Source organism: Leptonychotes weddellii, chromosome 5 (assembly GCF_054177405.1).
Source record: "Leptonychotes weddellii isolate Sample4059 chromosome 5, ASM5417740v2, whole genome shotgun sequence".
NCBI classification, from domain to species: Eukaryota; Metazoa; Chordata; class Mammalia; order Carnivora; family Phocidae; genus Leptonychotes; species Leptonychotes weddellii.
In genome coordinates, this window is record NC_138373.1 from 93290782 (window position 1) to 93314075 (window position 23294).

Here is a 23294-nt window from a genome sequence, read left to right on the forward strand (position 1 = left end):
CAGAGAAAGACATGTATCATATGATCTCATTGATATGAGGAATTCTTAATTGCAGGAAAAAAACTGAGTGTTGTTGGAGTGGGGGGTGGGGTGGGAGGGATGGGGTGACTGGGTGATAGACACTGGGGAGGGTACGTGCTCTGAAATTTTCCTTTCTAAACATGATTTGAATGCAACATGAATAAATGGCTACAATATATTTTTGTCTTGTTTTAATTCTCTCAGGTTATGTCTACAATAGTCATCATCAAATGCTAAAAGAACTTACATTTCAAAGAAAAGATCTGGAATTCTGAATATCATGTTCCATTTTTCCTACACTAAGAAGCAAAGGATGATGGTAGATAAAAGCAGTGTTTAGAAAGATAATTAGAGGAATAAGCAGTAGTTTGGCTTGAAAACCAATGACTACTTAATAGTGATGTAAAATGGACAAATCATTTCCACATTTTGGACCTTAACTTTTGTATCTGGAAAAAGAACAGTAATAATATTTCCTATTGGGAATTATTTTTGAGAATTGAGAGGGAATATGTAAAATTGCTTGGGATAGCAAATTAAATTTAAAACTCTTATAATGAATGATCTTGAAATTGAATTACCAAGCTATTTTATGAGAGTAACTTATATAACAAAAAGATTGCACACACCACCTTGTCTCTTTCTTACTCATTTTCACTCTCTCTTCTTGACTAGCCAATTTAAATGAAATATTAAAATTGTTACAAAGTAAAGGTATTTGGCAAGTTCATGTCTGTAGTGAATTTCTCACTTGCTAAATTTTAATACACTGTTTTTTCCAGGACTTAGCTGTCACTAAGCTTAGTTTTATGTGTATTTGGAATGTTAATAGGTGATTAACAAACATTATACAGCTAGACAACACATATAGGTTACACAAAATCTCGAATTGTCTGGTCTTTAGAATCACAGAGAAAATAATGGGTGATGATTGTCTATCAACCATCTTATTGCATAAATGATCAGCATCTTTATTATCAGAAAGTCTTCACCACTCAAAACTAGAAGTTTCATTTAACTGGAAGACTTTTATGGCCAGCGCCGTAGAATTTTTCCCCAAAACTCTCAGTGAGTAATCACATACACTTCCATTGTGTCAAAGAGATCTTTTAATTAGAAGATTCTCCAATTTCTGCCTTTGATTTATACTCCAGCATCTCTCCAATTCCCTAGCCTCATATTTCTAATAGCCTGATACACATTCTTCATTGTGATATATAACTTTAAAAAGAGGAATTGGGGGGTGAAAAAAAGAAAAGGAAATACAGTGAATGACAAAAGCCATCTTGGGGGAGATAAAGAGAAGCAGAGTAAAACTTAGCCAGGTCTTGAAAACATCTGGATATGCTTGGAAGATAGAGATGGGTTTTGTAGAAGAAAGCACAACAGACTTAGGTTGATGTGATCTGAAATGTTTTTGTTCCTCTGGCATGAGGTCATCATGAGTTCTAGTATTGTCTAATTGAGACCATCCACTAGGTTTATATTTGGGAGTCTCTCATCAAAACTAAGCAAAAACTTCATCAAAATAAAAAGCTTCTACATAGCAAAGGAAACAATCACCAAAACTAAAAGGTAACTATGGAATGAGAGAAGATATTTGCAAATGACTTATCTGATAAAGGGTTAGTATACAAAATATATAAGGAACTTATAAAACTCAACATCCAAAAAATGAATAATTCAATTAAAAAATGGGCAGAAGACATGAATAGATGTTTTTCCAAAGAAGACATATAGATGGCCAACAGACACATGAAAAGATGCTCAACATCACTCATCATCAGGGAAATACAAATCAAAACTACAATGAGGTATCACCTCACACTTCTCAGAATGGCTAAAATCAACAATGTAAGAAACAACAGGTGTTGATGAGGATGTGGAGAAAGGGGAACCCTTTCGCACTGTTGGTAGGCATGCAAACTGGTACAGCCACTTTGGAAAACAGTATGGAATTTCCTCAAAAAGTTGAGAGTAGAAATACACCTTATGATCCAGCAATTGCACCAGTAGATATTTACCCAAAGAATACAAAAATATTAATTCAAAGGGATACATGCACCTGGATGTTTATAGCAGCATTATCTACAATAATGCACAAACCATGAAGACATTCTGGAGCAAGAAACTTAACTTCAATTCATTTATCAGCAAAATTAGGAAGATAATAAGTAATTAATGCCTATAGGATTCTTGTAAGGATCAAATGAGAAAGTATGTGAAAAAGCACTTTGTAAACTGCAAAGCTCTATGCATATTCAAAAATGTAATTTATTGTTTTTCATGGCAAGGTTTTTTTTTTTTTTTTTTTACTGCCTTTGCTACCAACCTAATACAGGTTTCATTACTATCTCAATAACCTCCTTAACCTCCTAACTAGGTTTTGCACTTCTATGTCTCCCTGATTCCAATTCATCCTACAGATATTTTCCCATAGTGCTAATCATGCTAGAATGTCCTTGGTTCAGGAACAAAATCTCTTAATGACTCTGATGGAATTCACTACATAATCTCAACTCTCAGAGGCCTTCCATCATATGGTATTGACCTGCCTTCATATATCTCTATTTCCTATTAATTCCCTCTAATACATTATAACCTACTCACAACCGCAAGTCTTAAGACAAAATCCTTCACTTAATTGGGTTCACAAAATCCCTTCTTTTAAAATTCCCACTCTCAGGTGAATCACCCATCATACTTTGTCATGAGCACATCTGGGTACTTCCACTCGAATATGAATTTACTTTTCTCTGAAATTTAACACATTACACCCTTCTCAAGAAACATGCTCTGCCTACTATTTTGCTCCTGGGACTGTAATATACACTCTGCAAGAGCATATCCTTCTTCAATCCATGAGCTGAGTGTCAATCATCTTTTAATTACCCAGCAATAACTAGTGTAGCGATCTGCACTTAATGGATGCTCAAAAAACATTTGTTCAGTTTAATTATATTGATCTTCAGTTCCTAATCTCAGAAAAAAAAAAGGTTTTTTTGTTTTCCTGTTCTAGAGTGAGTTTCTAACAATTGTTCTTAAACCCAAATCTGCATTAGGATGACCTGGGGAGCTTTTATCAAACAATTCACATTTAGACTGTTTCCCAAGCCTACTGAAGCAGTATCTGGAGAGGTATTATAGTAAGAAAAGGACCCCTAGTGTTTCTCATGGACACACCCAGCTGAGACCACCGCTGCAAATGGTCCACAATGTTTCTGGCAATATGTGAAAAAAATACATTTTATTCTTGATTACATGAAAAGGTCAAGGTTTTCTATTTCATAGAATGGAGATGACACTTAAAATAATTATAGAGATGTCCAAAATATTTGTCAACATAAAGCAAAGGGAAAACCCTGGTGAACATGAATCAAAAATTCTTTGGGATACAATTGATAAAACTACCTGAAGTCACAAATATGTTAATCAAGGCAACATTTTATCCAGTATCTTAGTGGCCAAAAACAACTACCACAAATGGGGAAAAGAGGTAAGCCTTTGTGTTTTTCTCTTGGAAAACTCAACACATTTCTCATGCATGTTATAATATAAGTAAGCTGTATTTTTTTTCAGACTAAAATTACAAACTGTGAAATAGTCTGAAGGGTGGCATGAGAGGATAATAAAAGTGACAAAAACAAATAATGTTGTGTTGCTTCAGAGTTGAATGACTGAGTGTCTTGTCTACACAAGCGTCCATCTCTCAAAATGGTATTGAAAACTCCGCTTCCTTTCATTAGGAGACTGTTCTTTGGCTAAAAGCATCCTTATAAGAAATTATTCTTGAATGTTTTGAATATAATAGAAATAGAAATGTTTTAATTTTTGGAACAAAAACTAAGGACCCATGAAGATGTTAACAAGAACTTGAATCAAAACCATCAGCTGAAAAGCAGGTGGTATCTTAATTATTTTGGGGACTAAAGTGCAATTAAAAGTTTCCATTTTGTTATTGCTCAACGTTAAAATAGGATCTAGAATCCTACATATGAAAAATACAGATTGAATTTGCATATGATTTAGATATTCTTGTCTCTGAAGCTAATAAGACAAGAGTGTACTATAGATTAATTAAATGAACGAGAAAAAAATAAGATGTGGTTTCTATAAAAACCAATTGGAAACTTGGAATAAGTGGGTGATCTGTGAGCCAGTTTAACTTTGCCACCGCATTCACACAGCACCACATGATGCTTTCCTAGGTATATATTCAACTGGATTGAATTTCACCATGTATAACCAAAAGGAATGGAAGAGGGAAGAGGTAGGCTTCTGCAGTGCTGGTAAAGTGGTTTCTTGATGTGGATGCTGAATACACATGGTATATTCCATTTGTGAAAATTCACTGAGCTGTGTGCTCAGTGCACTTATGCACAAATGCACTGTGTATTTATGATTTGTGCACTTTTCTATATTATATTAGTATTGACTTAAAAAGCTTATTTTAAAAAAGGACCCTTTTTGCTCTATCTCTTACTACGTTTAGAAAGACTTCCAGATTCAGAGATTATTTCAGTCTTCTATTATCTTTTCTTTGTGTTTTATTCCTTCCATTTATGTGGAAATGTTTTGGTCGATGGTATGAGTTTTGATTAATTTTTCGGTAAATTCAAATCGTATACATACATTATTTCAAATCATATAAAAGGCTCAATTCATTACTTTCCAATTTATCATTCTTCCTCTTCTCATTCTAAGTTAAAACTTGGTTGGCCTTGAAAAAACAACCTTCTCTCCTAGCAGGTTTCTACCTGAGTTACTGCAGAATACTGGGTTCTGAGAGTTATAGATTTTAATACTAAATCATGTCTACAGACCAAATTAAAAAGTAACATTTTCAGGTAATTTGAGTTCTTTTTCTAGGCTACAGGGGAGCAACTTTTGCCACCCCAAAACGCATCTCTTAAGCATGTGGATTATTTTAGGCTGATTATTTTTAAGAAACAGAAGGCTCAGGAAAAACCTTTGACCTCCCACCTAATTGATTAAGAGAATTTAGGTAGAGGACCTGCTCCAGGGAGGCAGCTGTCTATAGATTGCAATATTATAATATAAATTAGGTATGGTAAACAGGGAGGAACTTAGCAAAGTCTGTTTGTTAAAATTCCTCCTGTGTCTCAATTACTTCCATAGGGCCAGCAAACACACATAATATCACTTTTAGCCTCATAAAAAACATTTATATCCTTTTCATAAATATCCATATTTATTTCACCTTTTAACCTTGTGGAAACTGTAAATATAGAATTAACTTTGGGAAGTCATGAATTCATACCAGTGACAATGATGGCATGATTTCATTATTTATTCCTTAGAGATGCTGGAGTTGGCAATTGACTGGATGTGGCAGCTGAGAGTAAGGGAAGGGTCAATAGTAATTATGATCTTTCAAGTCTGCAAACCTGGGATTATGGTAATGCCTGGAGATAATACTCCAGGGGTGTAAATCCAGTAGAGTTAAAGTCATTGTAAAAATACAAAAACATTTGTCTACTCACCCATTGTTCAGAGTGAGTCTACTCTAAACCTATTGTCTACTCTTCACTGTTCAGTCTCTTGTGTGCCTTCCCCAGTTTCCAAGGACCTTCCCCAAGGCTCTTCAGGCCACCCTGTAATCCAACAATGAAAAGGCTGATCCTGGCAAAGAAAAGGATTTCCAGGGCCCTACTTCTATTATACAGCTCTCATCTATTTTGATGGTTGATAAACATTTTGAATATCACCCCTGGGAATCTCATGACAGAATAAAACCTATGAGAGGAAAGGCAGATTTAGTGATGAAATTGATGATTAATTCAAACTGGTCATAATTAAATAGGCCCAGTCTCTTCTTTGTAAAATAAAGAGTTAATGCTAAGAGTCCTAAAGACTCTTATATTACCTTATAATATTACCTTATATAAAAACTATATTACCTTATACAAAAACTGGAAATTAATTTACATTCCAAATTTATTTACATTCTAATGGAGGCAAATGAAATAAATAGTAAGGTGATCATAAATCAAAATTTACACTGTAAAGTGTATTTGTTGATTTGAATTTGATAATTCTGCTGTTTAGTCAGTGAAAATCATCAGTATTTGAACATGGAATAAAGCAGAAAAATTAATCTGTATGATAAGAAGATCATAGATATGTGTATATAAAATCTAAGATGTCTGCAAATGGTAAAAAAAAAAAGAGAGAAAGAGAAAATGACAGCTGAATTAATTACTCACTGCCTGAAGTTTCACTAGAGAAATATAATCACTAATATTATTCAAACAATTTCATAATTTCAAGTAGGGAAATGAGAAGATAAATAACAAGCATTGATGGAGGACCATGTGTTCATCAGAAAGACAACAGTTATTTCAAATTCTCTCTTCCATAATATTGAAGTAACACAGTAAGAAGCTAATACATTAAAGTACACTAATAATATAATACTATAATTTACATTGTGAGAAATAATAAGACAAACAAAGCCCTTGGCCTCAGAGAGCTTACAATTTAATATGAAAGATAAGGCAGAAACAAAATTTCAGCATAAGTCATAATATGCTAGATACGCTAATAAACATTCCTAAATGGTAAACACAACACACAAAAGAGAGGGATTAAATGAATTTAGATACATAGGGAAAGCTTTCAGACAACTGATAGCATTTAAATTGGGCCTGGACAGAAAACCAACAGGCAAAAATTAACACAGAAGTGGAAGGATATATAAAATGCATTAAAGATAACTAAAATATCGCTGTATAAAGATTAGAGATGTGTATTTTCACTAGCCTGGCAAACTGTTTAGCACATAAGAAATGTTCAATAACAATTTCTTCCATAATTAATTAATAAAGTTTCTATTAGAACATAAATAGAGACATACAAAAATAAAAATTTGATTACCACTTTAGGTATCAATATATAGAAATAAAATCATGAGGGTTAAGAATTGTAGATTGAAGAGAAGACAAAAACTCCACAAACTATGTATGAGAAAAATCATTACATAAATTTGTAGGATGTGGGGGGAGGGAAAGTAGTATGTCAGTAAATAACATGTGGATTATGAAATACTGTCTATCAACATGTTTTAAAAATCTCAAAGAAGTGGTAGGTAGTGGAACAAGAAAACAGGCTGAATCTTGTCTATTGAATACACATTTAGAACATTCAGGGTTAACTGCAAACAGAGGGTAATTGTTAGGGAAAGATTAATTAGAGTAAGTAAGGAAATTTAAAATAAATGAGACAAATATAAAAGGTTTTGCACATGCTCCTCCTAAATGAGTTGTAAATGTCTTAGACAACTTATAAGTAAGTTCTTAAGTGAAGCTCTGGACCAAGAATCACTGTTCTTTCACACCATGATGATGCATAATTGCAGAAATAAAACATCAAGTGTGTTTATCAAATATCTTCAAAGGTAACATATAAGAAAATGAAAGCATTTATCTGGCATTTCACAGATAAATGAAGTTTGCACTTTCTTGTAATAAGTATCACTCATTATTCAAAATGACTACATTCAATACAATACAGAGTGCTAATGAGGAAACTTTTACTCTCCTTTCTCAGCAGACTTCAAGAGCCAAATTTTATGACTGGCAGTTCACTAGTTCAGCCTTTTGATCAAATCATGTTCTGGGAGACAGAGATCTACTCGGTGGCCCATTTACAATCAGTCCCACATTAGAGCCACATGGTTTTAATGCAGAGCTATTCTGTTAATGCTCCCTGAATTTTAAATTAAGCTACAAAGTCAGCTGAAGCTACTCCAAGCAATTGAAGCTTTTCAAAGATACCACCACTGATTGCTTTGTAACCCAGACAAGTCAGTTTCTCAGCACTTCAGCTTTTCAATTGTTAAAATGAGGTTTAAATAGTCTTTCTTCACATCCCTTGAAGAAATGGTGGGAATTATGGAGATGATTTTAGTAAAGTGGTTTAACTTGTTGAAAACTGGTACATTTACACTGATTATTCATGCCAAGGTCAAGCAATGTCTCTGTAAAGTGGTTTAACTTGTTGAAAACTGGTACATTTACACTGATTATTCATGCCAAGGTCAAGCAATGTCTCTGTACTCTCAGACCACTGCCCGTGTGTTTAAATAAAAAAGGACAAACAACTGTATTTCTTCTGTTCCAAACTAGCTCAGGATACCCATTTTAATGTCAACTGGTCACCTACTCAACAGCATTGCCACATTTGTGTACGCTTCACAGAGGCACAAGATGTTTGTTACAGAATTAATTTCAAGTTGATGAATTGAGTTAAACATACCCTTAGATTTCTGACCCAAGATCACACCACTTCCTGAAGTTCCTTATCTGTGAATATAATTATCACCTCAATTATCTGAAGTACCCTAGCTAGTAAAACAAAATGTGATTGTAAGCAAGTAACGCTGTCAAGCAGTGTTCACTTAAATTTCTGACTGAAATCTTCTCCCTAAACTGAAAGATCAGATTACCTTATCGGTTTCCTATGGTCAAATTTACACATAAAATAATACAGATATCTGACCAGTTTTTCCCCACTTTATAAGGGGACACCTCTAAACTTCTATGAAATACAAATAAAACTGATCTAAAAGTAAAACAAATAACTGATATAAAGTTACTTATGATATATATTGTACAGATTTAATTAAACTCTACATGGTGCTACCCGGTAAGGCAGTTACCAACCTGATATTGCAATAGGACACTTGAAATATAGCCCGCCTGAATGCAGTATGCTGCAAGCATAAAGTACATACCAGGTTTCAAAGACTTAGTATAAAAATGTAAAATATCTCATTAATAATTTTATAATGGGGCTCCTGGGTGGCTCAGTTAAGTGTCTGCCTTCGGCTCAGGTCATGATCCCAGAGTCCTGGGATCGAGTCCCACGTTGGGCTCCCTGCTCTGCAGGGAGCCTGCTTCTCCCTCTCTTCCCTGTTCTTGCTCTCTCTCTCAAATAAATAAATAAAATATTTTTTTAAAAATTTATATTAATTCTATATATAATAACATTTTGCATATATAGAATTAAATAAAATATATTATTACATCAATTTCACTGGTTTATTTTTAGTTTTTAATGTTGCTACTAGAAAATTTTAAATTACATATGTGATTTGCATTATATTTATACTGGACAATGCTCGTATAGCTGTCAAAAAAAAAGGTGGGGGGAATCCACTGAGTAATCTTCTCTAAACAGTGGAAACAAAAGTTCTCAATCTAGGCAGAGAATTTAAAAACTGATACATGTACAAGATTTATGACAAATACTAAAGATGATAAGAAGACAAAGAATAGGAAACAGCTTCTGATCATTACATTTTATCATGAAATATAATGAGTGTCAAATCATGTTCACTCTGATTTAAGGAAAGAACATCTACATTGGGAAATCATGTCAGATAAACAAAAATGCATGTAAAAAGTATAATGACCATATGTTATTATAAGCACATGTAACCACAAACTGGAATATCAACTTGTCTAACAATCCACATAGTAACTAATATTATTGCATTATAAAATTAAAAAATCTGGATTTTATGGCATTTACATATCATTGTTATTAGAGACCAATGTGCCTTTCAAATTTCATAAATTATATTACTTAGTGAAAGGGTTATCAAAAATTATTTAATCATGATTTTAATTTTGCTTTTTACATGTCATTCTCAAACATAATTTTGCTAACAATGAAAAGCCTAATCAGCACACACGGATTATACAGAATTATGCACCGAAATTTCTTACATTAAAATATGGACCGGGGTGCCTGGGTGGCTCAGTTGGTTAAGCGACTGCCTTCGGCTCAGGTCATGATCCTGGAGTCCCTGGATCGAGTCCCGCATCGGGCTCCCTGCTCAGCGGGGAGTCTGCTTCTCCCTCTGACCCTCCCCCCTCTCATGTGCTCTCTCTCTCTCAGTCTCTCTCTCTCAAATAAATAAATAAAATCTTTAAAAAAAAAATAAATAAAATAAAAATAAAATATGGACCTATATTCTAGATTAAAGAAAGAGCATTTTATCCCAACATTAAAAAATTATTAAACCAGTCCTAAAATTACAATGCATTCCCTCAATTATTCTGCTAATCCTATAATTTGTTTCCGAGGAATATTTAAAGCTCCCCCTAACAATCCTTCCCCTCCCACCTTCATTCCCTTTTGCTGTCAGACAGTCTTAAATTCCTCAGATGGCTTTTGAACATGCTGTTAATGATGGTATATTGAAGTGAAACTTAAAAATAAATAACATAGGATGCACAATCACCCATCTTCCCCCTAAATAGGTGAAGATCTAATGACAAGAGTTTATAAAATCTCAGCATCTAAATATTTTCTTTCCAGCTAAATTCATGTCTCAAGGCAAAACATTGTATATTGAAAAAAAAAAAAAATCCCAATCTAATGACCCAAACCCTTCACTTCTTTTAACTACATTTCATAATTCCCCCTATCTTTCTATTTCTACTCTCTCTCTTGCTCTTGTTCTCAGTCTAGCTCTTATTCTCATAATCTAAGACAGCTCTTTTCTACAATTCATTGGCCCTTTCAATAGCTATCAGGATTCTTTCAAAATCTGTAATACTCATTTCTCTCTACCTAACTTCCTGTTACATTAAGACTTGCTACCTAGGAATGCTTCCTCCACCTCTCTGGGTAATAGAAAATGTTAGGTAGTGACATACTTGTGTTAAAAGGTTTCTTAAGTAGTCCTTCCACTCTTCTTAATTACCACATTATCAACTACCAAAGAATCAGAGAAAGACCACTGCCCAGGTTGAAGGCTTTTATTTAATTGCCACAATTTACAATTATAATGTTATGGAAATATAGCATATTAGTCATGACTGAATTGTTGGAAGCATACTGCTAGGGTTCACGTTCTGGCTCCACCATTTGTCAGTTGTGTGACCTTAGGTACCTTACTTCTTTGCCTTGATTTCTCTATGTGTAACATGGTATTAATATCGTACCTATTTCTTATTGTGAAAATTACAAAAGGAACAACATGAAAAATGCTTGGAGAAAGACTGACACATTAAAAACATTCAATAAATCACATCCTGGATAGGAATGTTCAAAACTCCAATATCAAAAAAGAAAAAATAATAATTAAATTCCAAGATAATTCTGATCTCCAAAACTATGCAAGATTTTTGTGACTCAGAAGTACACTGGTGACAGAAGGAGAGTCATAAAATCTCACTTTTCAAAGCAGGACAATAAAATGTCTACAATGTTTGCAAATTTAGGATTAAAGGTCATGGATGCAAATGAAATCTGACTTTACATCCTTCATTTCATAGTGTTCAGATCAAAACCATTTCCCCAATTTCCCAAAATTACTAGGGAAAGGCTACCACTTTTGCCCACTCTTAATTAAAATTTAAAACAGGGTATATGATATAGGGCATAAAGTCCTACTTTACTCAGATTGGCATTATTTCTTTTTCTATTTATTCTGAGATGCAAAACTCATTTTCTTAGTGAATAAAGTTTAATGGAGCATAATTACTATGGGAATGCTTTCTCCTATGAGAAAACATGTTTTTTACTTAGATTTCTCAAGAATGTAGAATTCTTGTAAAGGAAACCTATATAAATAATTAAATAAAGAATCTGACAGAAATATAAAGATCCGTGGTATTAAATGGATTGTCTTTAACAGTAACTTCAAATGGTGTTAGGAAACTTTAGCACAGTCATGCTTGGGATATCACATGAAGACAGAAATCAATTATTTGGTGAGAGCTGAAGTGTGGGATAGTATCTTCACCTCTTTCTCCATCCTCCCTTATCACTCCATGAAAAGGTGAAAATCCTAATGGGGCCAAATTCTAGGGCACAAATTAGACCATGTGTGCAAATGAATGCAGGTCAAATGTCCTCTCCATGCTTGTGTGTGGCTCTCCAATTAGCCATTTTCCTACCTATGTAGCAGAAGGGATGTCCCCTGGACAGCCCAGGCGTCTCAACTGAACTTGTTCCTATATTACCAGGAGTACTCAGGTATCCAGATACCCTCAACCCTTCGGGCTAGGCTGCTGGCTTATATAAAATGCAGTGAGAAAGGCCTTGCTTAAATCGACTTTCAACCTTACACTTCAACTCCATTTTTCAGAGAACTTTGGGTTGGAGTGTAGGGCATTAGCCAAGCAAAATTAAGTGTCCTTTGCTCTTCCACTTGTCATTCTCCCCTGACATCTGTATATTCTGTCCCTTCAGGAATGACCTACTGAGGCAGCTCTATTGGGTAAGGTGAGATGTGAGCATTTCTGCATTCCGTGCTTAACAGCACTTAAAAACACCTCAAAACAGTGGAAATGGTGGAAAAATAAAGAAGAAAGAGAAAAAGTAGTGAGTCCCCTCTCTTTTAGGATTTAACATCTACTGTGACATGCAGAGGGAAACCATGATTTTGGAGCTCTAAACATCTGTTTGTATTGGCAATCACCAGACATAATTCTAGAGTTTTGTTTTGTTTTTTGTTTGTGAGGTATGTGTCTTTTTTGGGGGGGAGAAGGGTACTCAGGTACCCATTCAGGTTCCCATGAATGACATGGATAGAAAGGTTATAGGAATCTTCGGAGAGATTATGAGACCCAGACATTTGAGAATCAGTACTATGAAGGTATAGTACAAGACATCTGTAAGGTGTACAATGAAAAATCATCAAGTCCTAGTTGAAAATCTTTACTACATTACTAGAAATGAGGAAGACCTCTATTTTATTCTCCAGGTTGAAAAATTACACAAATTTTTAAAATTTCATGTAAGTGCCTCAGTAACATTTGGGAAAATAAGACCAAATCTGCAATCTGAAGATTAAAATTTAAAAATGTGTTCATTTCAGTATACTTCTTAAAGCGTATTAAGTTTCAAGAGCAAGAATAAAAGACATTGTCTTACCTCCCATCTCGATCCCAGTCATACACCTCTACTTTGATTGTTCTGTCCATGGGGAAAACATACACATAAAGTTGCTTAGTAAGATGAAAAAACATCACTGAGAATTAAAAAATAAGTTATAGATTTTCTTAAGATGAAATGTATGCTTATAGGCTTTTAAAAAATAGTCTGAAGCTGATTTTGCTAGTTTTATTACTATATTTTGATTTATATCTTAAAATAGGTTTTTCAAATCTTATTCTTTAAGGGGAGTAAGGGAAAGTATATGTGGGAAGCATGTGTAATTTGACATAGCTCCTCAATGAGAAGGTACGCAGCTACTTCTCTAGAAAACCACTATGTTAGAGCAGGATTTCTCAATCTCAGCATGGACCACAATCACCCGGAGGGCTTCTCAAAACTTGAATTGTTAGACTTCATGCCCAGAGTTCCTGGTTCAGTGGGTTTCAGTTGGGGCCTGAGAACTTGAATTTCTACAAAGTTAACCAGGTGATGTTAATCACAAACCACATTACAGGAACCACTTTCTTAAAGAATGAGTTTAGTTGAATTAAGTTATGATCTTTTCAAATGAATAAAATGACAGTCAACTTAAGTTTTAAAGTAAATTTAATGGCATGCTGCTAATCAATAGTTCCTTCTATGATATTAGTTAATAGAATAAATTTGTATTTTTCTAATATTCAAGTAACAATATAAAATAAAGAGATTGGATTTTTACTTTCTATTTATTTGCTTTTCTTTTGGGATAAGGGTTTTTATATTATAACTTTATAATCAACTCTCACATGAAAAAAGAAAAAAAAAACTTTGATATTAAGAAATCTTTAGGTATATTGTGGGAGTATCTTCATGGCCACCTTACCCACCTATTTGTAAAACACCAGAATCTCCCTGTTCTACATCTACAGCACTTCTAGAATTCAACAACCATGAGAACAGTGATGCCAAATAACATTTTCAAGAGTTCATCAAAGTTGATAATATACCTAGTCATAGCCTTGTATCTTGTATATTTACTTATTCCACTCTAGAAAGATAATACCAAATGAAAGCATTGAGGCCATGAAAATTCTAGAGTAATTTTTGAATAATATGTTAAAACAAACTAATATTTAATACATTTTTAGCACTTTGCATATTTTTGGTCTTGGAAACTCAAGTCAGTTTAACTGAACTTTAGTCAAATTATCCCTCTTCCCCAAATCATCATGGATTTTAAAAAAAGGTTATTTAAAAAATTCTGAATAAATCACCTATGCTTGGTAAATACACATTTACATAGGTAAAGAAGCCACCTTAATTTTTAAAAATTTGGCTTAGATTATTAGATAAAAAGTATATAGTAAATATTCAAAACTCTCAGAAAAGTTGTCATTTATTTTACCTGTCATAATCACCATTACATAATGCTCTGACTGAGATCTTGAATGCTTGCCATACAGGATTTAGAGTGTTTTTGACAACTTCTGTTTTATGACAAATTGTAAAACTGTAAAAACAAAAGAAGAGGTTTTCAGTTATTTTCATAATTTGATTATGATATATTGCTTTAGTAGGCATTCTTCTCTTTCTTTTTTGTATAGAACAAATGTTGTCAATCTCCCTGTGGCTGGTATATGACTTAGTAAAAAGAGACTTGTGGTTTTAGAACTTTAAAGATAAGCTCACTGCAATACAAAGCAATGAGATTTCACAAAAAGTTTATGAAAAATAATCTTTTGTAGATTCAATATTGTAAAGCTGCTTTGTAAATAATCCCTATAAAAATTGTGAGGACATATTGAAACAGTGAAAAATATCTATGGCTAAGAATATGAAGGTCATCAGTATCCCCCAAAATATTAGCTTGTTGTAGTGCTGGGGACAAAAACCTGGTTGGGATGGATTTAAGACAGAGAAGAGAAACAGAGACAGTGTGTAGAGAATATATTTGAGGAGTTTAGCTATATAGAGAAATTGGGGGTAGTTTCAGGGAATAGATTAGTCTGCAGAAAGGTTTGTGGCTTTTGTTACTTTTCAATTTTTCTCTCTGGAAAGGAAAAAATAACAGCAAGGTTGTATGCTAAATGAAAGATCCAACAGATAGGAAACAATTTATGATGCATAAGGGAGGGGAGAAAGGCTGGAGGAATGTCCTTCCATAGATGAAAGTGGATGGGATCCAGGGCATCAATGGAGGAGTTGGCCTTGGGACAACAGAGAGTCATTCTGCAGGAACTTTCAGGAAGGCAGAGTGCACAGGAGATGCTGTGATGAGATCATGAGAAAGTTCTCCAATTGCTTCGATTTTCTTATAAAATAGGAAGCGTGATCATCAGTAAAGAAGGAAGTGGGCAGAAGTGCTGAAGTGTCTGGGAGAGAGGGAAAGTTGGTGGATTAAGCAAAAAAGTAGGATTCCTGGAGGGGCCCAAGGGCCTCACTTAAGATAAACATCATGAATTTATAGTGAGACACTCAGCTTATGGTTCTTTCTTTATCTAAACTGTTGGCTCTACAGATCTAATACACAATAAGAGGTAAAACCCATGTAGCGTTAAAGTTGGTTTCCTGATTCCAATTCCAGTATTGTTTCCACCAAACCATTCAATCTCCATACACGGATCAGGTCCTGGAAATGTTCTTGCCTAATGTAAACACATGCAGCAGTTCATGAGCTATAAAATGACCTTGGTGAGAATGAAACCCAAACTCAGTCCTCACTAAGACCCTAGTAATGAAGTGTTCCAAACACTGGGCCACCTGTAACAGTCAGGAACATGAGAAGATGACATGAGCACCATAGTGAACATGCTGCACCTAACCCCCACAAGAAAATACTCTCATTTTGAAAAGCCTCTGAGTCCATTTTCCTCCTCTCAGGCAAGAAGAGTCTACTTCTATTAAGAGATCAAATAGAAACATAAAAGGATCAAGTATTCATTACAAGATGATGTCATTAGTACCGTCCCCCTCCTTGGTCGTATCCTCACCCAGTTAAACAAACTCCTGCTACTAAACTGACAGAGCTTAAGAGAATGTATTGTGGTCAAAGGTTCTCAGAGTTGACTTGCCCAAAGCAATGTAGGGGCAAAAGCCATGAAAAGAAAAACTGAGGATAGATCAAGCAGACTCAAAAAGGGTCATTGAGGTATCTAAAACAGAAGAAAAACAAAGGAGATAAGGGAGGAGAGGCACGGAACAAACAGAAGGAATCAAATGAGAAAAGACAGTACACAAAAATGGTTAAGAAAAATTCATGGGGGCGCCTGGGTGGCTCAGTTGGTTAGGCGACTGCCTTCGGCTCGGGTCATGATCCTGGAGTCCCGGGATCGAGTCCCGCATCAGGCTCCCTGCTCGGCAGGGAGTCTGCTTCTCCCTCTGACCCTCCCCACTCTCATGTGCTCTCTCTCATTCTCTCTCTCTCAAATAAATAAATAAAATCTTTAAAAAAAAAAAAAAAAAGAAAAATTCATGGGGACAAAATTACATATGTAGTTGACCCTTGGATAATGCAGGGGTTAGGGGCATGGAGCTACCACACAGTAAAAAAATCTGCACATAACTTCTGACTCCCCCCAAACTGAACTACTAATAGCCTACTGTGACTGGAAGCCTTACTAATAATATAAACAGTTGACTAACACATATTTTGTTTGTTATATGTATTATACACTGTATTCTCGCAATAAAGTAAGCTAGAGGAAAGAAAATGTTATTTTAAAAAATCTTAAAGAGAAAATACATTTACAGTACTGTATCAAAAAAAAAAAAAATCCACATGTAAGTGGACCTGTGGAGTTTAAACCCATTTTGTACAAGGGTCAACTGTACTGTTTTTGTTTTAGAAACAGGCTTCTGACTCTCTTCATAATACAATACATTCTTAAAGTTCTACAAAGGGGCTTTCTCTTCTTCTCTTGAATCACATTCTTATATATATTAAGCCTTTGGTATGGTGGCAGATACAGATAGATAGCTAGATAGATGGTATCTAGATCCATGGATCCATAGGTAGTTACATAGATAGATAATGGAGCAACCAACAGGCCATCTTCAAACGAACATGTTCAACAAACATTCTATTGACTTTTTGGCTTTTTTGTTTATGGTTAAATAAAAACTTCTATTATATTTCTAGTATCACCAGCCATAATAATTAAATACGTTGACACTTTCTTAAGTGGTTCACCTTAGTGAGCTATTTATTTATTGTTGCATAAATATAACTGCATATATATTATAAATAGTATTATAAGAAAAATATTTTTATTAAACAGCCTTATTAAAATACTTTAAATGAAGCCTTATTAAAATGCTTTAAATGAAGTCATTTGCCAAAAAAAAAAAAAAACCAGCTATTCCAAGGGAAAATTATTACCTAATTATGAATACGATTTAAGTCACTAAATAAATGTGACAGCAAGAAAATAAGAATTTATAATCATACATTGGTAAGGATTTTTATTAATGCTTCTAGTAAAAACTAAGTTTTACACTATCTTATAAAATGAGCCTCAAACACATGAGGCAACAGGCAATTTTTGAAATAGCTTCATATTCAATAAATGTTAAAAATAAAGCTAAAATCTTTGCAGTTAAAAAAAGAGATTTACACATAAAAAGTAAGGAGTAAAAACACATTTACTCATTCAAAGCTCATCAAAACAAAACATAAATATATATAAATACACTAATACATATGCTTTAAAATATATATTTGGATATAGATGGTGACCTAGTTTTCTGTGTGGAAATGTAAGTGGAAAGTTTTCTGAAATGAGATCCACCAAATTTTAGCAACAGTTGTTTTTAAATGCGATTTTTTGATTAATTGTACTCTTTTCTTAATATTTACATTTCATTTAATGAATAAATTACTACCATTTTTACAAGCATAATTAAGTTTCCATAATATAACCCTCATCAGTAGTATTAAATATATGAGAGACTGAAATTCTATAATTGTACAACAAATCTTTACAACGAAAACTAATAAGAATAAAAATAGAAAATTCAGAAAACAAGTAGTTCAGACAGAACAACACTTTTGACAAAGAAATCCTGAACCATTCTTTAGTTTTTCTCTACCCTTGAAACGACCTGCAAATGATTAGTTCCTTCACTGTCCAATTATTTTCCACGTGGGTAAAAGTAGTATTCAGATGCAAATACTACTCTGACATTTTTTACCACCAAGATAGAAGGGAAGTACGAAAAGTGCAATAATATGACACCATAACACAATAACCAACAGTTGCCCAGTATTTGCATCAACAACAATCTCACAATAAGTAAAGCATCATTTTATACTGCCCAGTGTATTCACTTTAAATAGCAAACTTTCTATTTTTATGTAACATTTTATATACTTATTATATAACATTAACATGTATAATTTCATTTGTAAGTGTGACAGTAGTGACAGGGTTTTTTTTTTCATTCTCTTCCCTTCTTTTTTAATCTTGAAATAACATTTTCCCTTTAGCTAATATTTTATTGCATACAGTTAAGGGAAACTTATACATTAAGATTAAAAATAATAACAGCTAACATTTACATTTTATGTGTTAAGCAAGCTTCTGTTTTTTTGTACTTTAACTCATTTAATACTGTCAACAACACTGTGAAGTAGCTATGATCATTAGCCCATCTTACGGATGAGGAAATGGAGTCTCATATGGGTTAAAAAGCTTGCCTATGGTCTCGTAACTATTAAGTAGCATAGTTATGACTTAAACCTAGTCAAAATAGAACCTTGGCCCATAATTTTACCACTAAACTTACCCACAAATACTGACAGTACAGTATGAATCTCAGAAACAGTAAAACATATTTAATGGTAGAATCATACATATTAAATTATACTTTATAACTCATGGGTACAATTTCAAACCACATAGAAACCAGTCTAATCATGACTGCTAAAAACATTCAAATTACTAAAATGTAATGAAAAATGTTATTGCATGTTAGACAAATATCACTGGGGGCAAAGAAAACACAAACCCTGAAGTATAAAAAGCAACCCATAAAATCCTAATCCTTCTCTGAGAAAATGGCTTAAGACTTCAATTTTATAACCAGAAACATTAGTTTTAGCATCTTAGATTTCCACAAAAATTTAATTCTTCCATCCTATTAAGGTAATATTATAATTTTAGGGAAAGTACCGAGGAAATGTTTCTTTGAAGCTGAAAATCATTCATTTTTAATATCATACAAAACATGTAAAATGCTTATAAAATTACACATTGTTATTGAGATGCAAAAATCAAATCATTTTTAAAATACCAAAATATTTTACTGTTTATCAATTTACTGAGCTTCTCTGAGAAAAAAAATAATAGTTGAAGTATGATTCTTACTATAGAGTTAAAATGCATAAAAGATAAATCTACCTGCCATCTTCATTACTTCGATAAAATACAAGAAAAGGATCTGATTTTCCAAAAAAGTCCTTCTTGTCCAATTTGTTTGCACAAAATTGCATCAGAACAGCATCCTACAAAGAAAATTAATAAAATAACTCAAAACCTTGGTTATAAATAACTAGAAACTGCAGATCACGGGCAAGACTTGACAAGAAAACAAATTTACCATTTTAATGCAAATGGCCAAGTGTGCAAGAATCCTGAACAACATAAAATTACTTTTTAAAGGATTGTGAGACTAAAGAATTGACTCTGGAAGTTTTTGCTCTAGTCACAGAACTATTACTTTTTAAAAACCTCTGACATTTCTCCCTGGAAAAGTGATAATAAGTAGATAACTATAGGGATTCAATATTATATAATACAAGATCTTTATTCCTATCTTTAGTTAATTCAAGTACACATTTTTAGAGCATAACTGTTTGTTAATTTCTCCAGAAATAATTACTAAGCATCTATTACATATCTATCACGTGTTAGATGTTAAGATATCTTTGGGGGCGCCTGGGTGGCTCAGTCGTTGGGCATTTGCCTTTGGCTCGGGTCATGATCCCGGGGTCCTGGGATCGAGCCCCGCATCGGGCTCCCTGCTCTGTGGGAGGCCTATTTCTCCCTCTCACACTCTCCCTGCTTGTATTCCCTCTCTCGCCGTCTCTCTCTCTCTCTGTCAAATGAATAAATAAAATCTTTAAAAAAAAAGGTATCTTTGCCCATCAGATAAGGTACAAGACAGATCCAGACTGACCACACAGTTTGCAATCTAGGGGGGAAAAAGGGTTCCTTTTTAATTATTCACAGGGCATCACAAAGTCTTAACAATAATTCCTATTATATTGGGCTTCAAGGAAAGTAAAGCACTTTCATGCTTATCTGTAGTGTAATTATGTATTTGGATGTTAATTATTATGCCAAACCCATCATTTTTATTGATGTATATATTTAAGCACTCACAAGCTACAGAGTTTAGCTTATAAGTAAATAAGTTGGAGTATCATAAATTAAGGAAGTTAAACATTATGCAATTACATAGGATGAGCACCTTTAAAAAGTAGGAAATACATAGTGATTTAACAATTAAAATCAGTATTTTGGATTTGTTTGTTTGTTTTTTTAACTGAAAGAAGATGCTAACAATTTCGGAAAGAGATGGGGGGTCAAAGTAATTCAGATTCAATCAAGAGGTTGCAGTTTTAAATGCTATTTGGTGAAACTGTTAAGAATGACTAAAAAGGCAGTCTCTTATTCACCACTATTTTTTACTTTGCAGAGTCCAGCAGTACTTAAACATCCAACTAAAATTTTCATTATTTCCCTTTAGCATTTCTGCAACACTATACAAGAGAACACTATCTTTTTCATGCATGCATGCATTCATTCATTCATTCATTCATTCATATACTTACTTAGCAAACATTTCTGAAGCAATACTCAGGCTAGAATCTGGGAATAGAGAGATGAAGACGACATCTCTGCCCTTGGAGAAGTTCACAGCTCTAGATTTCTGGTTTTCAATGCATTGGTATAGTGTCATTTTGCTTTTATATTTAGCACATGTAACTTCTACCAGAGGAACACTCATTATATAATGATTTCACTTTCTGAACAGGCATAGCGACCAACATACATTTTAAAGAAAATTAAAAGAAACACACAGGCAAGAAAAATATGGACACCACTATCACCTCAAACTTTTCAGCCATGATCACTTTTCAAATTTGAGGTTGAAAGACCAAAATTTCTATACTATTCTTTAAGGAAGCAGTGAGAAAATCACCCTAACAATCAAACTATAAAATCAGAGCAAAACTGAGAGAGAAGGACTGGTTTTGATTTCTTTGTTCTGGTTGGTTTGAATGCCCTTTCACCTTCACATATATTAAAATGGCCTTGAGAGAGAATGGTTTTCTAAGAACACAGGACAAGGACATTGTACTTGCTACAGAAAAAAAAAAAAAAAAAAAAGGAAAAAGAAAAAACCCACTCCTGTAAGACATTTTCCCAAAGCACCTGGACCAAAACACAAACTACCAAAAAACATTCTGATATATTCAAAGTATATAATAGATTATTGAAATGTACATATTTCAAATTGATTCTGAATAAATCTTCACAGAAATTAAGTATTATTAAAACAAATTTCCATCACTGCTAAACTTAAAACCAAGTTGTAATTTTTCAAATTACATTCCTTAAGACTTGCAAAACAAGTAATAGATTAAAAATAAAAAATAAAGATTGCTTTCAATATACTAAATTATATAAACCTAGGGGAAATATTTTTTGCAATTATCCAAGTTAGTACCTTAGCAGGGATTCCATCTATATCTAGCACAAATGAAATCTAATTTTACGGGGGAAAGACAAGCACTTACTTACTTATAGAAATACAGAAGCATCATTGCAAAGTTTTTTTTTTTTTAATCTCTGTGCTTAATGCCACCTAAGAGAATTTTAAGATTCTTCTTCAATACTCCACACCAGTATAACAAACTTGCTATGGTAGAAATCCACTCAAATGCTTCACAGGCACTTCTAACTAATTCAAATCCAACTTGCTTCTCTTGCAATTTTCCCAGCTCAATTAGTAATTCGTCATCCACCCAAAGTGCTCAAGGAAGCAGTCCTTGACTCCTTTCTTTTCTTGACCCTTCAACTAAACCAAGTTGCATCATTCCACCTCTTGAGACATTTCTCAAATCTTCACTCTGCCTACACTGGCATCACCTTAGTCTAGGCCAACCTCCTCTCTCCCTGGGGCATGCACAGTAGCATTTTTCTTTCTCCGCCTTCTACTCTGGCAACCATCCAGCCCATTTTCCACTCTGCAGACACCGTAATATTCTCAAAACATAAAAGAAATATTGTTCATAATTTAAAATGCTTCTAGGCTTCCTCTTGTATTAGGATAAACCCAGAATCCTTAACATGGTCTACAAAGCTCAGCACCAAATGAGCTCTGAGGAGCCTTTTCCACCTTCATCCTTCTAAGTTTTGTCTCAATCATCCCCTGGTCCTAACCCTTTGCTACCACACACCAGACACAATTCCTTCCCTCCTCACAACCTTATGCAAGCTGTGCATTCCACTAGAATTCTTTCATTTAACTGGCAAACCATTACTTAGGGCTAAGCTTAAATGTTACTTTCTCAAAGAGGTCTGTAGTGACCCCTCCCCGGTATAAATTGGATTCTCCATTATATTCTCTTACATTTGATCACTTAGTACATATCATGACACATTCACCTGCACAGTCATCTAATTAATGTCTGTCTTTCCCACAAACTACTTGTTCATTAAAGACAAGGACCAGTGTTGTTTGTTGTTGTTGTTTTCTCACCCTTGTATTCCAAGCATCCATTTCAGGGACTAGCACTTTGTACGTTTTGTGAATATTGTGCAATCAATCAATCAATCAATCAGAATGAAAAATATTATTTGTGGATAATCTCAAGCTACTTTTAAAATACTGAGTGAATAAACAATCCCAATATAATTTCAAAATTACATTAATTTTTATGCTTGCACATTTGACTAGATATATTACAAAAGTGGCATTTGAAATAAACTATGTAATACTAGGTTGAGATAATTAAAATCATCACCTTAAAAATAAATATTTGTATAAATTTATAATTTACACATCTCTCCAATGCTGCCTCTTTTTTTATTCTGCAAAGCAATGATCTGGGGAAGATATTAAGACTTCTAGCATTTTACAAATGCAGAAATTAAAGCTCCAAGACTATAACCTCACTCAGCTGAATACTGAAAGAGACAAGATTGAAATTTAGGTGTCCTGATCCCAAAACTTACGCTCAAGTTAATAACAATGTGTTTTAAAGGGGAAAAAAAAACAACAACATCAATTTGTATGATGTCAAATGTGAAGTTACTTCCTTCAAGATTCTAAGTGATAATGCCTGATATTTTCAAGCTACTTAAATGTGC

At 33.8% G+C, this 23294-nt stretch overlaps 1 protein-coding gene across 2 annotated transcripts in view; it reads right to left on the reverse strand.

Annotated features, from left to right (window-relative positions):
• Positions 1–23294, reverse strand: part of CPNE8 (copine 8) — a 135692-nt gene that overhangs the window by 83242 nt on the left and 29156 nt on the right. For both annotated transcript variants that reach the window (XM_081821477.1, XM_081821478.1), the window contains exons 3-5: positions 19314–19417; positions 14321–14425; positions 12934–12975 (exon numbers count right to left, since the gene is read on the reverse strand). In XM_081821477.1, the coding sequence (XP_081677603.1) occupies positions 12934–12975; positions 14321–14425; positions 19314–19405 (239 nt within the window). In that variant the 5' untranslated portion in view covers positions 19406–19417. The remainder of the gene's footprint in view (positions 1–12933; positions 12976–14320; positions 14426–19313; positions 19418–23294) is intronic.